A 15,991-nucleotide genomic window follows, 5' to 3' on the forward strand; every position below is an offset into this window, starting at 1 on the left:
AACACTCACTCTATTGCACAATGTTCATAAATAACTTTAATTTGAACACAACCACATTCATTTGTTGAGTATTGTATTGTGGCTGCTTCCTCTAGCTACAATGGCAGAAGAGTTGTGACAGTCGGGGTAACTACATAACCCACAAAGCCATTTTACAATGTGGCCTTTTATAGAAAAAAGTTTGCCAACCCTTATCTAACCTAATCCCATCATTCTATAGATGAGAAAACTGAGGCACTGAGTGATAAAACTATTTCAGGTAACTCAGCTAGGATATTAATTAACCAGGAGTAGGGCTAAAAATCTAGTTTTTCTGTCCATTTGATGATGCTGAATTTAGCCTTAATTATACTCATCTTTAAATTAAATTGCATAGCCTCCCTGTGCTGATTACTCGATTTATCTCAGAATCTTTGCTGAAATGAGCCAACATCATACAAAAAATTTATCTTGATGAATTAAAATATTTTCATTTATTCATTGAAATGAATTTTTAATTGTATTATTAAATAATTCTGTTATTATAAAATAAAATGATAAAAATTAAATGTTTGTCTTAATACATCAAACAAATGACATAGGCTCTGCTTGTAATTCATAACACAGTAAAATATGGAAATTCAAACACTTGCAGACAAATTGGCCACATTCAATTTTCTTACAAGAGATGATTGACAATAAAATGAGAAAATAATTTCTTAGTCTTTCTATGTTTAGTGAATAGAAATTGACCAGTTAATTTCCCAAAGGTAAGTTGAATTTAAGTCTTTTATAAATTCAAAAAGAAAGTGTGCCTCAAGTTAAAGCATCTCCTTCACATCATTAGGAAGTCTCTGTTGGGTTTACAGTGAAATCAATTACCTACCCACTCCTTAAAACATCCATCTTTAAGAAGAAATGTTTAAAGTGGGGCTTCTCAACTACCAAAGGAATATTTGGCCACGTATTGAGATATTTTTGATAGTCGCAATGAGATAAACAAAGCTTCTATTTGATACCACCTATCCATGATACCTGATATAATACTTCTGTCCATGATACTTAATATCATTAAACAATATAGTGCTAACAGAAAAACAAATCCTAGGAATATTCACCTTTAAATGGAAATGCCAAAATACTTCAATATAACTGTGTCAACATAATTATCTTTAGACATCAGCCAGAGGCATATTTAAAGGATAAAGAAAGAATAGCCCTGAAGGTTTAACAGTGTAGTTTTTCTTCCAATAGGACTTTCTCTAATTCAGAGTGTAACCCAGTCAACAACATTTTTGAAAGTAATATATTAAAGTCTCTTAGATCACTAAATTAAGGAATGCCCTTTCTTCAACATAAGCAATAGATGAGGTAATTTCAATCTCACTTTCAGTAAATATTTTCAAAGCAGACGTCTGGTGCTACCTACTTACAGCTTCTTCCTTGAATACGTATTTTATTTTGCCTCACTATTTACTGAGTACTAATTATTGGTTCAGTTCCTTAACTAATCTTTCATTGTGGGGAACATATGAAGTATATCAACTCAAGCTCAAAATATCCTTTAATTAGAAAAAAATCCCAAGACCCTATGATAACATTTAGTTCTAGGCAGCGACTTCAGAGCATTGGGTCTATTTTCTCCAACATTTACCTATTCAAGTGTAATGCATCTAGCACCCCAATTATCCCATGCTCTCTGCTAAATGCTGCACAAAGGAAATTATCTAAGATATGGTTCCCAACTTTGACGATCTTCCGAATGAGCTGAAAGAGCTAATAATACAACAACATGCTAAAAGCAAAGACAGAAATACCCACTGACCTTTATGAACATGAATAAAAGGAGAGACTAATCTGGCTTTGGGAATTCACTTTTTTTTTCTTGAATTCATCTGAGTTGAGTATTAAAACCTGGGCAGGAGTTAGGTAGGAGAAGGTGTGCCTCGGATTTTCCAGGCAATGGAAATAGCTTGTGAAAAAAGTCCAGCTAAAAGGAATTTCATGATTTGAGGAAGGGAAAAACAAAACATGAAGGCAGAGAAGTAGGCAGAGGGCAAATCACTGAGGGTCTCCTATACCAAACGAAGGGGCTTAGGATTTCGTTCTACAAGAAAAGGGGAATCACTGAAGAATGTCAAACATGGAAGGACCCTGATCGTATCTGCATTTCAAGTGGATCATTCTGGTGGCTGTGTGAAGTATCAATTTGAAGTAGACAGCTATAGTATTTTGGGTCCAAGACTGGTCTTAGGAACTAGGAATAGACAAAGGGGGTGGATCAGAGACATATTTATGAGAAAACTGGGCAGAACTGATTGGCTGATTATATAAGGGAGGAGAACAAATAAAAAAAAAAAGGCATAAGGCCAAGTTCTCCAGTTTGGGCAGCCTGGTGAATGAGTGATTCTAGCAACTTGGAGAATACATAGAGGAAAAGGAGCAGATGCCAGGGAGCTTGCTTATTTCAGCAATAGCCTAATGATTATGGCAGAAGACTTAGTGCTCTTTCTTTTCTGCAGTTTTTCTGCCTCCAACCATGTAAATGTATCATCTCTTGAACTAAACAAGAAAGAGATTAATACGTCATCTTTGGGGGGATTAGTAGATGCAAACTATCATATATGGGATGAATAAAGACCAAGGGTCCTACTGTGTAGCACAGGAAACTATAATGGACAACAATATGAAACAGAATAGATGTGCATAACTGAATCACTTTGCTATACAGCAGAAACAACACTGTAAATCAACTCTAATTCAGTCAGATTTTTTAAAAATGTAATCTTTTCTTCTAATCTGGGATGCCACCTATCAACTACACATTCCTAGCACCTATGTTAGCTATGTTAGCTTTCCCACATGATCCCTTAAGAAACAATGTGTAAGTCATTCAATGTTCTGCGAGCAAGGAGACTGTCAAGGTGTCGAAACATTATGAGCCTATATAAATTTACAGAGAGATATTGGGTGCTCAAATTTTAACAATAAAAATCAGATAATAAGGTGTGGTTATACCAGAGGCATAATTTTAATGAGCCAACATCTCTTTACTAAAGTGCCACACTTGAGAAGAGATATTCTCAAACGTTACAGTGTATGCACTTACTGATTCATCTAGGCTGCTTGTTAAAATGCATATTCTCAAAGTCCTCACAGGGGGTTAACTTAATAGGTTTGGGTGGAATTCCAGGAAATTAACTCTAAAACAGGCAGTCTTGGAGTTCCCACCATGGCACAGCGGGAACGAATCCGACTAGGAACCATGAGGTTGCGGGTTTGATCCCTGGCCTCGCTCAGTGGGTTAAGGATCTGGCGTTGTCATGAGCTGTGGTGTAGGGAGCACGCGGCTCAGACCCTGCATTGTTGTGGTTGTGCTGTAGGCCGGCACCTATAGCTCCAATTTGACCCCTAGGCTGGGAACCTCCATATGCCTCATGTGCAGCCCTAAAAAGCCAATACAAAAAAAACAAAAAAACAAAAACACAGGCAGCCTTGGACCACACTTTGAGAAATACTCCTTCAAGAACTCATTTGGGTGACAAATCTCCCTCTAAGTAAGGCAATTCAATATAGAAAATGTTGCTAAACCAGAATCTATCCCTCCTTCCATCCATCCTCTATTCATCTATCACCAATCTATCACCTATCACCAGTCTTATCTATTAATCTAGAAATTCTGTAATTATTTGGGGGAAAGGAGCAAAAGTTTTCAATGCTGTCCCTAAACTGCAATTTCTATGAATGTGCCTTGGACAGTGGAAGTAGAGAAGAGCCACTGAATAGAGCAAACTTCCTAAATGCTTTTAAACATAAATTTTATGTGAGATAAAGGTAAAACTTAAGTCTCCCTCCTGGAGATTTTGTTATACCTGCCCCCACTTCACCCCTACTTCATACAGAGCAAGTATAGCACTGTATCTTTCTCACATGCTTAGGAGCCAAGAAAATTTTATTCAGCTAAATTTTCCATATTTAGTATTTAATACTAGGAATCTTTTTTTTAATTTCTAGTATAAAATTAATTTTACTTTAGCATCTCTGTTGCTTTACTGATTTTCTGTCTATAGAGGATTTGTCCATTGATGTGAGTAGGGTGTTAAAGTCTCCTACTATGATTGTATTCCCATCAATTTCTCCTTTTATGTCAGTTAATATTTGTTGTAGTTAATATTTGTTGGGTACTCCTATATTAGGGATATATATATATTGACAATTGTAGTATCCTCTTCTTGGATGGATCCTTTAACCATTAAATAGTGTCCTTCTTTGTCCGTCTTTATGGCCTTTGTTTTAAAGTCTATTTTGTCTGATAAGAGTATTGCAACTCCTGCTTTCCTGTCTGGTCCATTGGCATGAAACATCTTTTCCTATCCCCTCACTTTCAATCTATAAGTGTCCTTTGCCCTAAGGTGAGTCTCTTGTAGGCAGCAGATTGAAGGTTTTTGCTTTTTTATCTAAACTGCCACTCTGTGTTTTTTGATTGGAGTATTCAGTCCATTGACAGTTAAGGTGATTACTGATATGTATTTATGTATAGTAGAAAAAAATATATTTATAAATAAATGAAAAAAAAATTAATTTTGAATGTGATTTTTCAAATGAAAGCCCTGGATGTTCCCTTCCTGCCCCTTTCTGTCCAGAATCTCTTACTTAGTTTTGGAAGGATATAGGGTAAAGCAGACAGGGGGTGGGATGAGGGTAGCTCTAATATTGTAAGCATCAGTTATGACTGCTCTGACCTTGGCTTCCAAGTGAATTGACCATTGCTCAATTGGTACTGTCATATACTATTGGAATCTAAGGGACATACATTTGAGCGACCATTGTAGTTCCAGGCACCATCATAGGGAAAGTATAAAGGGGGCCTATGCAGCACAGTCCAGAATCTTTACTGTAGATGCTATCTTTGGAAGTTCTGCTTCACAATCACATATCTCTATATAAATTCAATAGTATAGAAAAATCTAAAATTGTATGTCACATGCCTGAAAAAAATCATGAAAATAATACACAGAGATACGTCAAATTGATAAATAAAAATTAAAATAGGGACAACCATTTCTCCCCTCTATGATGTTATATTATCTACAAACCGAAACAGGGAAGCTGAACTCAATTTACCTCTCTATCTAAATGATCTCTCAAAAATTTGAAAACCCATGAACTAGTCACTCAAAACCTTTTGCTCCAACTGTTAACTAACATATCTGTTCAGCAAAAGAAACAGGGCATTTAATTGTGTCTCCCTCCAGCTCAGCTGAATCTATGAATATTTTCTTCAATGTGAGGTCCTTCTAAGAGCTGTTTATAGCAGAATCATTGGGAGAGCCTGTTAAAATACAAATTCCTGGGCCAGCCACCTACCTACTGAGTCAGCACCCTGGGGAGTGGCCTTGAATATGTGCTTTGCTCACAAGCTCCCCAAGTGATTCCTGAGCCTTCTTAGGATTTCATGTATCATTCCCATGTTTGTTCACCTGTTTATTCTTAACAAACATATATTGAATACTTTTTGTAAGCCACAGTCTTTAAAACTCTTTTTCATGTTAGCTAATGGGAAGAGAGAATGGATATGATCTAGTGGTCTGTACATGAGCTTGGAGCCAGTTGAGGTTTCACCAACAGACAGAGAGAAGGCAGAGGATGTAAAGCTGCTGCTTGACAGGCAATATTTTCTTTCCCTGCAAGAAGTCATCTACAGGCAAGGCAGAACCCTTTCCCTTGAGACAGAGCTTACCCTATTTTACTGGGACTCCACAAGTCATCCCAGAGCCAGATGGCCCTGGGTTTGGACATTCCAGCTAGCTATGGCCTCCCTCATTCTGCAGTGGCCTCACATTTTCCTTCTTTACTGCACAATAGTGAACATCAGACGACAGAGCTCTCCAGAGAGACAGGAGGGTTTCCCGTTGCCTCAAGAATTTCCTGCAGGCTGCCCAAGGAACATTTCACAAAAAGGCAAATCACGTGGTCACTGTTCAACAGCCTGAGTTGAAGCCACCATTTGAAACTCCACCAGACAGATTTTGTCTCTCCTGGGTTTTAGTTTGGGTGCATTTTCTTTCTTTTTTTTTTTTCTTTGCTTTTTCTCATTTTCTTTAAGAGAATCTGAGGCTGGTATGCTAAAATGGAAAGATCGGCTTTCTTATCAGCCCTTAAAATTTTGTCTAACAATATACTGTGTTTTTCTAAGAGCAATTTATTCTTCAAATTTCCCATTTAGTGGAACTGGCCAATAACCAGTTCTCTGACTCCACTCACCACCATTTATGAATATGTCTAGATATAATAGGCATATGTTTCCTGTCTTCCTGTCTACTCACCAGCATAAGGTACAGGAATTCCTTTGCCCTGAGTAAGCAAAAGCTCTGGTTTATTGATGTTCTACCTGCCATGTAAAGATTCAGAATTTTTTTTTTCTTTTTAGGGCATACGGAGATTCCCAGACTAGGGATCCAGCCTACGCCAGAGTCAAAGCGACTCAGGATCCAAGCCACACCTGTGACCTACACCACAGCTCACAGCAATGTGGGATCCTTAACCCACTGAACAAGGCCAGGGATCGAACCCGCTTCCTCATGGATGCTATTCGGGTTCACTAACCATTGAGCCATGATGGGAATTCCAGATTTAGAATTTTAGATGTGAAAAGGACACCTTGAAAGTAACACATTTAAAACCCCAATTTAAAGGAATCTCAACATAATTGTTTTCTAAGAGTTTGACAATACCGATGAGAAGTCAGCTTTTGGAATGCCTGGCATCAACTACAGAAGACAGACCCAACTTATTTTGTCATTAGGATCTTACTATGCTTCAGAGACAATATAATGGACATTGGTTACCATTATATGAAATTATGGAAGTAGAAAACATTGGTACTTGGGGTGAATTTGTGATCTGACAGCCCAACATGATCAGTGCTCGTTCAGTCATTTTTGTTGTGTTATACCCAGTTCACCTTCACTAACTCCTCTGAAGATAATAACAGAAAAGAAAGAAAGAAGATTAAAATGAAATTAAATTTTGAACTTTTTGACTGGACTTCAAAAAAAATGGGAGTTTATTATGCTGTTTTTTATAAGCAGGCAGGGTGTAACAAAAAAAACACTAAGAAAATTAGAAGTAGCATTACTGATTGTTTATTATCTACATCAGAGAGTTCTGCTATCAGGCATTCAGTGGGGCTGTACTTATCAGTGACATGAAATTACATATCTCACCGGACTCAATCACTAGAATTAATCATTAGCATACCCTCTAGAATCAATCACTGCCATACCATTTCTAGCTCAAAGAACCACCATCAAGCAACAAGTTGTTCTGTCCTTCCTTCAGGACCTTTATTCTCAGATTGGAACCACTATCACTGGGACAGACAGCAGAGACAAAAACTGTGAAGATAACCTAAATTCTTCCTTCCACTGCAACTAATCAATTTAACAAAGCCCTGTTTATTTTACCTCCACTATTTTTGCCTTATCCCTGGCCCTCATCAATTCTTCAAGTCTCTAATTTAATCTCTCAGTTTCCAATCCCACCATCTCCCATCCACTGAGACACTACAGCCAAAGAAATCTATTTAATACCTGAAAATCTAGTGATCACCTCTCTGTTAAGGCCCCTTTAATGGACCCCCTAGTTTTCAAGATAATTGTCAAATGCCTTGGCTTAGCAGGCAAGGGCCTCTATGATCTAAACCCTGTTGATTTGTTCTAACTCTTCTTCCATTTTAATAACCAATCCAGTTTAACTATTTTTAGCCTGAGTAGACTATCTTCTTCCATGCTCACAGAGTATGGCAGACTTTACCATAGGGAATCATAGCACTAAATCTAAGTCAAGACCTTAGTTCTTCATTTTAAAGAAAAGTACACCGAAGTTATAGAGAGGTTAAGTAATTTACCCAAGGTCATACATATAGTTAGGAATGTAATGGAATTAGGATTTGGGTATTCAGGACTAACTGTCAAAAATATAATTTCTTTAATCTCTTTCTGATATTGTTTAAAGTGGTAAAGCCATACTCTTTCTGTGAAAATCCTCAGATGATACAGATCATTTGGTCTTCGTTAAGAAACTGGCTTAAATATATGTATCTAAAGCCTGTCCTAAGTGCGGAACTTCCCTTTTCCCTAATGTAACCCATTTTTCAGATGCCTTCCCTTTACTAAGTCTTCCAAGACTTCAATGCAAAGAAAGCTCTCTGCTCTAAAATTAATCTTCAAATTCAACAGAAGTAACCAAAATAAAATCTCCCAAATAAAACAACGGCAGAGGCCGACCCGATAATGAATATAAAATATGCTAAGAATGTTCTGTCACTGAAATAAATTTGACTTTTTGTGATTATTAGTAAGATGAAATCTTGAGACAAGAATGAGGCAAATGACAACTGAAGAGAAATAGTTTGGAAAGTGTCCCATTTGAAATGTATCCGTTTGAAAACAGCTTCTGACTTTTGGCTATCATCATCAGATGCCTGTCCAAAAATTCATTTTCAAATGATATTTCCAAATGCAACCCAAATTCAAATTTTTTCTGCAGTGGACAAAACAACAAATGAGATGTTTTCAGAAAGAATAAGATGTACATCCCAGCATTTACTGGGTTTAATTCATACTTCATATGCCAGCCTTTCCCTTCTAATTCTTTAGCATCCTGTTTCCATTAGGAAATGAGAAAACACAGGAAACTGGATTATGAAGCCATTTCTAAACATTAGCATGGTACTGAAGTAAGTTCGCAAAGAAACACAAATTTTCCAGAAAAGGATAGGGAGGGAAATTGGCTTGAGTCCAGTTTGTCAGAAACGGTGAGTGATTTGAGTTCAGTTAAATCTAATCATGCCATTACACCCTAACACTGCATTTCCTGACAAGTCAGGGCACCTGAAATGGCACAGCACATCACAAAAAATGCTTGAAAGAGGAACAAAAATTACCTGTTGAATGGAGAATTGGGTTTATTAGCTTAACGGTTTCAATTGACTCCAGAGAATCCAACCAGTATATTAACATGGTGGTGGTGGAATGAGGAAGATAGAATAAGAGGTTGAGAGAAAAGAGAGGGAGGGAGGGAGAGATGGAACGAGAAGAAAGGAAAGAACGGTAACGATTTCTATTATTAAATATTTAATTTATAGTCTAAACCAGGAAGAACACTGACCAAAAGATGCAAATAGGAACTTCCATTTCACTTGAAATGTAAAAGCAGAGTAAGAATACATAGAAACTAGCAGAGCAAAAACAGAACAGCTACTATCCAAAGGGGGAAAAATATTACATGGCATTCGTACCCAGAATGTTGATAATATAATAGCTCATATACAAAAGCAGCTTTCATTTCTAAGTATTGCTGAAAGAATTTGGTAGCACTTTTTTTTTTAAGTTTGAAATGTACTCAATATCTGATGTCTCCCAGGTTAGGTATAATCTATCAAAAATACAGATGTTTAGAAACAAAGTTCTCTAGTAAAACATACTCTGTCTTTGAGATACTGGGAAAATTGTAAGGATACTTACTAACATACTTTATTCAATGAATTGTTATAAAGCACCATGTTAATAAGGGATAGTAAGACTGAGCTGTATGCCATCCATGGTATTGGTATAGTATTGACGTCTGCTAGTATATAGCACAGATGGCAATTTCGGTTAAAAAAGGTGATAGCTCTTCTAAAAATAAGTAATCTACCTCAAAGAGACACTTTACTGTTGGTTTCCTGACTAGCAAATGATAAGTAATATTTCCTATTAGAAAATGAGAGTATTAATGAGTAATATCTTGATGGTAGTATAAATACACCTGTTTAAAAATCATTATGTAAGTTGAAAAGCACTCTTTCAGGGTAAAGCCAATGAATAATTTAGTTGAAAAATGCTTCTTATTGCACACAGAATTGCCAGAGTCAATTTTTTCACTTATAGTTAGGTTTGCCAAGATACTCTTCACCCCAGATCTTTGATTCAGGAGTAATTTTGAAGGAAATTTCACATTCATCCTGTAGTTCCCTGCCCTCATTCTTTTTCATGCCCTATCACACATGTTGTTCTAATACAGCAAAAACACTTGTATCCAAGGAAGCCTCTCTCTCACTCCCCACTCCCAAATCTCCAAAATTCTCTTTTAGGGAAGCAAAAACATGCCATAACAACAATATGATGGTGTGTGAGCAGGACATGGGAGGTAGGTAGTCTTTGTAAAAATTCATCTGTTTGTGTTGAATAAGATAGAAGGAAAACTCAGACAGGGTATTACTCTGTTGTAAGAAGCCGCTTAACTGTACAGAACTAACTGACCACATCAAACCTGACCCAACCAGAACACAGCCTCAGGAAAAAAAAAAATGTTGCAAGTGTAATTTATTCAGAGTTAGCTTATTAATCCTCCATTGTGATCACTCAAAGCCCAGTGATCATTAAATCACAATATCATATTAATATAGAAAAGAGAATTAAGAACTTCATTTTGCCCTTTTAACTTCACATCGATGTGGGATATCCAGAGATATGCACTTTTCCCAAATAAGTGTTACCACATTCTCTTTTCTGAGGAAAAATATGTGTTTTCTGCATCTTTTAAATTTTACTTCTATTTCCTTCCCTATGAGGCAGATGATGAAGGTGAATTATTATGAAGTTGCAGGTACTTTTTCCAATATCTTCAATGTATTTGCTTCTAGAAAGAGGAGTGCTGCTGATACCAGGTAGCATTCTAGCTCAGGTGAGTACCATTCTTTTGTGTAACTCTGAGCTAGAGAGAAAGCTAGAGGCACACATTCTGTATTTATTTAACAATACTTTCCCACTACTGACTTCACTTAACAGACTAAAATTATCTTGTCTTGTTAAAAAAACAAGTATACCCAAAAAGTCACAGTCAGATGAGGTTTGTTCTTTGTCTTTACCTTACAGACCACCTAAGGACACGGGGCTTTTAAAATAATGAAGAGAATCCTTTGTTCTCTCAGGTTCCATTTAAAGGGAAACTGGGTCGAAGGGCTTCCCCAGGGAGGGAAAAGAATCCAGGAGCCAAACACAAGGGAGTAAGAGATTTCACTCCCACTATGATTCCCACCCTCCCAAAGAAGTTAATTAATTCTATTTTAGGGATGTTTGGGGGTGGGGAGCACTCAGCCCATTCTCTGCGACCATAATCTCAGCCTCAAATGTAGCTCAGACCATCCTCCCTCCCTGACACCATGGGGTGAGGGGCGTTGAGAACCTCTCTCCAGCCATGGGCAACAGAGCCAGTACCTCATGCATCTGTACTCCCCAAAAGGTGTGTCCCAGCCCAAGTGCGAAGTTAGGCATTTAGACCTGGAAAGCACAATGAGAGCCATTCAAAGCAGCAAGTTACAGTACCTTCAGAAGTCTCACAGATGGGAGAAAGGCTGCGTGGCACAGCTTCCGAATGGTCCAGTTTAGAGGTCGAGGAGCATCAGTTTGATTCATGACCCCTTCTAAATTCCACCGGGAAAACCAGAAATCGCAAACCTGAGCGGTGCCTAGAAAACAAACGGTCCCCCACGGCCCTGGCATCCCATGGTCATCTCCACACCTGCAAATTCCATCAGGGCAGAGGCTTCCTGCAACTTGGGAGACTAGTCAAGTGGCGTTGCCTGAGCCACTGAACCTTCTTAAGAAAGCCACCTCCCCTCTCCCTGCAGCCGTGCTCATGCATACCAAATGTGGCTGAATGGAGGCACACTGCCTGCTGCTTCGGGGAGGGGATGCACGATTTTGAAGGAGAGGGACAGCCTGCACGGAACAGCCTGTGGTCGGAGTCAGAGCAGCCTGCTCGGAATGTGCACTCCCTCTCCTGCTCTCCTCCCGGTAAACGCAGGTCAGGCATTGGGGGAAAACCCGGGCCATTTACTCTGCTCACTCAGTTTGGGGGGGAGCCAAGAGGAGAGCAAAAGGGAACATCAATAAAGCTAGAACGGGGAACTTGCACTTTCTCATACAAAGCATCTTTGAGGGGCTGGAAACTGGCACAGGGGGAGGGGCTAGGACACAGAGGAAGAAGGGATGCCTCTGAACAATAAGATAAACACTTCACTTTTGATTTATGTGACATAATACATTGAGAGCTATTGTAAAATGGGTCTGTAGTAAAAGGGATCATATTCTGGGGTTTTTATTAAATGTGATTGACGGTCCTCACCCTGATATATGCATTATATAGATGATAGGAGGCAGATGCAGAGAGAGAAGCAAAATAACACACACACTGAGAGCGGTGAGTTATTCCTTTCATAGAAAGCAGTGTAAACTAATGCATGTTTGGTTGACCTTTTAGAAATGGCAGTTTCTAAGTTGGGGGTTATCCCCTCCTGGAAAGGCACTCGGTACTCTATCTGCAACAGAAGTTTAACCCTTAAAGTGCCACGTGGAATGTTTTCTATAAAAGATGGAGTTTCCTGAGTCGGGGATACCCACCCCCATCATTTTTTAAGGATGGATGGCTTTAAGAAAGAGTTGCTGCGTTGGCACGAATTGTCTTTAGCACTCCTGCGGTGAGAGAGAAAAAAGGGGAACTTTTCAATTTGGAGGCAGAAATTAGATAATTTCACTTCAAGTAGTGAAGTTCCAATGATTGAATAGAGGAAGGAGTTGCAACCCCCACTTAAACTCCCCCAGACCTGGTAAGTGCAGCTGACTGAATGCTGCCCTGGAGCATCCCCATATCCTCAGAGCATTGCCAGCTTACTTATTTTTCCTCTTTATGTCACTCCCTAGAACTATACTGATTTTCAATTTTTAATTAACTAGAAGAGAATGGTAAATCCCAGCTCCACGGCTATCATGCATTCTGAAGCAGAATCGGGAGAGGTGAGAGCAGATGTGATAGACTGGGATCTTGCTGTATCCTGTAATTTAGCATTTGGAGCAACATGGATCCTCCCTGGAGTGTAATAAATATCTGACACACTGCATTACAACTCTGTTTCCCTTACAACAGTCCTGTGTTACAGATTCAAGGACACTACTGCAGAAAATCGAGTCCATTGGTAGAATTCAGACTACTGACTTGACCTGTGTAATAAAAGTCATGCATCTGATTACCTTCTATTAGTCAATATCACTTTAACAGACCCCACACACAGTTGGTTCATGGTCTATCATCATACAATTTCCACAAAAAGACTGAAGATACCTTCAAACAATAACAACTAATATGTCATGCTAAAGCACGCTAAATGCATTACAGAAGTTATGTCAACAATAACCCTGTGTTGTATATGCTACCGTCATAGCCACGTTTCACAGATTGAGCAACTGGGGTCTTGAGTCATGAGTAATAAGCTGGAATTACATAACCAATAAAAGTGGGATTTACACTGAAACCAGTCTACAAGGCTAGAAAGACAAGCTTTCTCTATTGTTTCTCTCACAATTAAGAGAGCCATAGCAATAAAGGCACTGGCTCAGGTTTCTGGTGATTTAACCTTATAAGAGTTAAGCTAAATGACTATGAAGAGGACATGTTCAGCATTTGTTTCAGAGTATTTCGTTGGTTTGATGTTGATGTGATAAATGCCATGAATTCTGGAATTAAGCTGCATGGTTTAAATTCTAATTCTGACCCTAGCCTTGGGGAATTTATCTACCTAATCTGTGTCTTAGAGCCCTCATCTGTAAAGCAGAGATAAAAATGAAACCATCTAACATTGTGAAAACTAAGTAAACCAGAAGATCAGTGAAGCACCTAGAATGTCCCTGGCACATACTGAGTCCTTTATACCATGATTCATCTTCCAGGCAGCATGCCCTGATGCTGAGGAGGGACCCCACTAATGATTTCCATTAAGTATGCACAAGTGTATACACTTTTAGTTCCAGGTAATGAAGTCAAGCAAGACAGATTAAACCTGAAAGCTTCTTATGAGTTACTATGAGTTTATTAAATGGAGTAAAGAGAAAGGCGGGAGACTAAGAAGGCAGTGGGGGTTTCCTCGTGCTATACTGCAGAGTGGTACTCATCAGACTGCAAGATGTCACCTTTGGTTAGGCTACAAGGCACCAGCCTCCCTACACTATTAAATGCTATTAAGCGATTGGTTTCCTTGCGACTCTATGAAAATGCTGAAACTTTGCAGTTGCCTCTACCCTGTTCCTCACTTTCCATAATGTTAAGGACCCCACAAAAATGACAGCATCATTCTGAAAACACACAGTCTTTGATCCTCTGAGCCCCTTTAATTTTTACTGAATAACTCTGGTCAAAGAGAATAGTTAGGAACTCTCCAGAATGGGGAAGTAAGAGATGCACAGCCCTCTCTAATGGCAATTAGAGAGCACAGAACCTCCAGAGAATTGGAGACAACAGTGCAAAAGAAATAAAGATCAAAGAACAGTGCATGAGAGGAGGTTTTTTTCCATTGTTGGAGTAGTTTGGGCCAGAAGTGTTTGCTATAACAACATCTAAAGCAGGGTTTTCAGGATCTCACCATATGTCATGAAATGATATTTTCACATGGAATGTTGCCTACCTGGGTTTTAGGGAGGAGTCTAATGAGCAAAGAGCAGAGAGGACCAAGCCCAGCCCCAGATGTTAGCATCTTATAAATCCAAATGCTTGTTTACCAATTTTATGAATGAGGATGTTTGCAAATCTACAGAATAAATTCTAATTGACTTAAAAGCCTGACATGACCACATTAGCTATCAGAGTTGTTTTTTTTGTTTTGTTTTGTTTTGTTTTTTTTTTTTTTCTTGTTTCCTCTTTTCTTTAGGGCTATATCTGAAGCACATGGAAGTTCCTGGGCTAGGGACTGAATCAGAGCTGCAGCTGCCGCCCTACACCATAGCCATACCAACGTCAGATCTGAGCAGCATCTGCAACCCTGGATCCTTGACACACTGAGCTATGCCAGGGATTGAACCCGCATCCTCATGGATACTAGTTGGGTTCTTAACCCACTGAGCCACAACAGCAATTCCCACATTAGCTTTCAGTATCCCCCCAAAGAGCAAAGCTAGCACACCAAATCTCTGCACTCCAAAGCCTGCCTTTGAACAAACTAATTTTCTCCCATGCTATTTAAGCCCACTTCCCACTGATCATCTTTGTGTTTTATTTCCTGTGTTGATGATGCTATATTTAAGAATCATGATAACATTTGAGCTGTCTCAATACTGACAAGGAGCCACAGTACAGACAGGCTGTCTACCTTCCTTTTGAAAACCTTGTTCCCTCTCTTTAAAAAAATCATGGCACCATCCATGAAGCATTATACACTGTCTTTCCTTGCATCCCTTAGATATACAAGGGCTGACCCATGAAAACAGAAAGGAAATGGCACAATGTCTGGGTGGTTCAGAGTGTTCCAAATCCACCTGCTAAAGTGTGCTTTCTGAACAAAACACTCAAATGCTCTAATGTAACATTTCACAATGTTATTATAACACTGAAATTCATAGGTATCTGGATGTTAACTGAGCAGATATTTTGAGGTTCTCACAGTGAATGCAGTGTACACATTACAGAACTATGACAGTCGAGCACCCTGGAGAAACAGCAGGACCTGGTCTAAGGGTAACTCTCTGTAGATAATTTCATTGGCCTCATTATTTTGTAATCACAATATCACTCCATTTGTTGTGTTTGATAGTTCACTATTTTTATCAGTAAAATTATGTGTTGTGAACTCTGACAATTTCTCATTTTTATCAAAAACCTATGCTTTTCCTCTTTCTTCGCATTAACCACACTCAAACACAGCTATACATTTTTTAGGAATTTTAGATCCTTCTACAATATTTTCTAAGGTATTAAACCTCTTTATAGGTTCTAGTGACACAGAACAGTTCTTAACTCTAAATATGTGTTCTCCAAATAGATTAAATAAGTTTTTCTACACTGAAATACATTTTCCCCCTTTTGGCATCTTTTATAGATAATAGATTCTAAAATACATTAAAATCTATTAAAATACATGAATCACTCCGTTATCTTAAACAACATTTATTCTGTATAAACTAAGAGATCTCAAAATTAGAAT

At 38.4% G+C, this 15,991-nt stretch overlaps 1 protein-coding gene across 1 annotated transcript in view; it reads right to left on the bottom strand.

Annotated features, from left to right (window-relative positions):
* Window positions 1–11,786, bottom strand: part of TRPM3 (transient receptor potential cation channel subfamily M member 3) — a 529,690-nt gene extending 517,904 nt beyond the window's left edge. The window contains exon 1 of the mRNA XM_047767761.1: window positions 11,349–11,786. Coding sequence (XP_047623717.1) covers window positions 11,349–11,525 — 177 coding nt within the window. The 5' untranslated portion in view covers window positions 11,526–11,786. The remainder of the gene's footprint in view (window positions 1–11,348) is intronic.
* Between the last annotated feature and the right edge of the window lie 4,205 nt (window positions 11,787–15,991).

The sequence above is a fragment of the Phacochoerus africanus genome, chromosome 2, assembly GCF_016906955.1.
Source record: "Phacochoerus africanus isolate WHEZ1 chromosome 2, ROS_Pafr_v1, whole genome shotgun sequence".
NCBI lineage: Eukaryota > Metazoa > Chordata > Mammalia > Artiodactyla > Suidae > Phacochoerus > Phacochoerus africanus.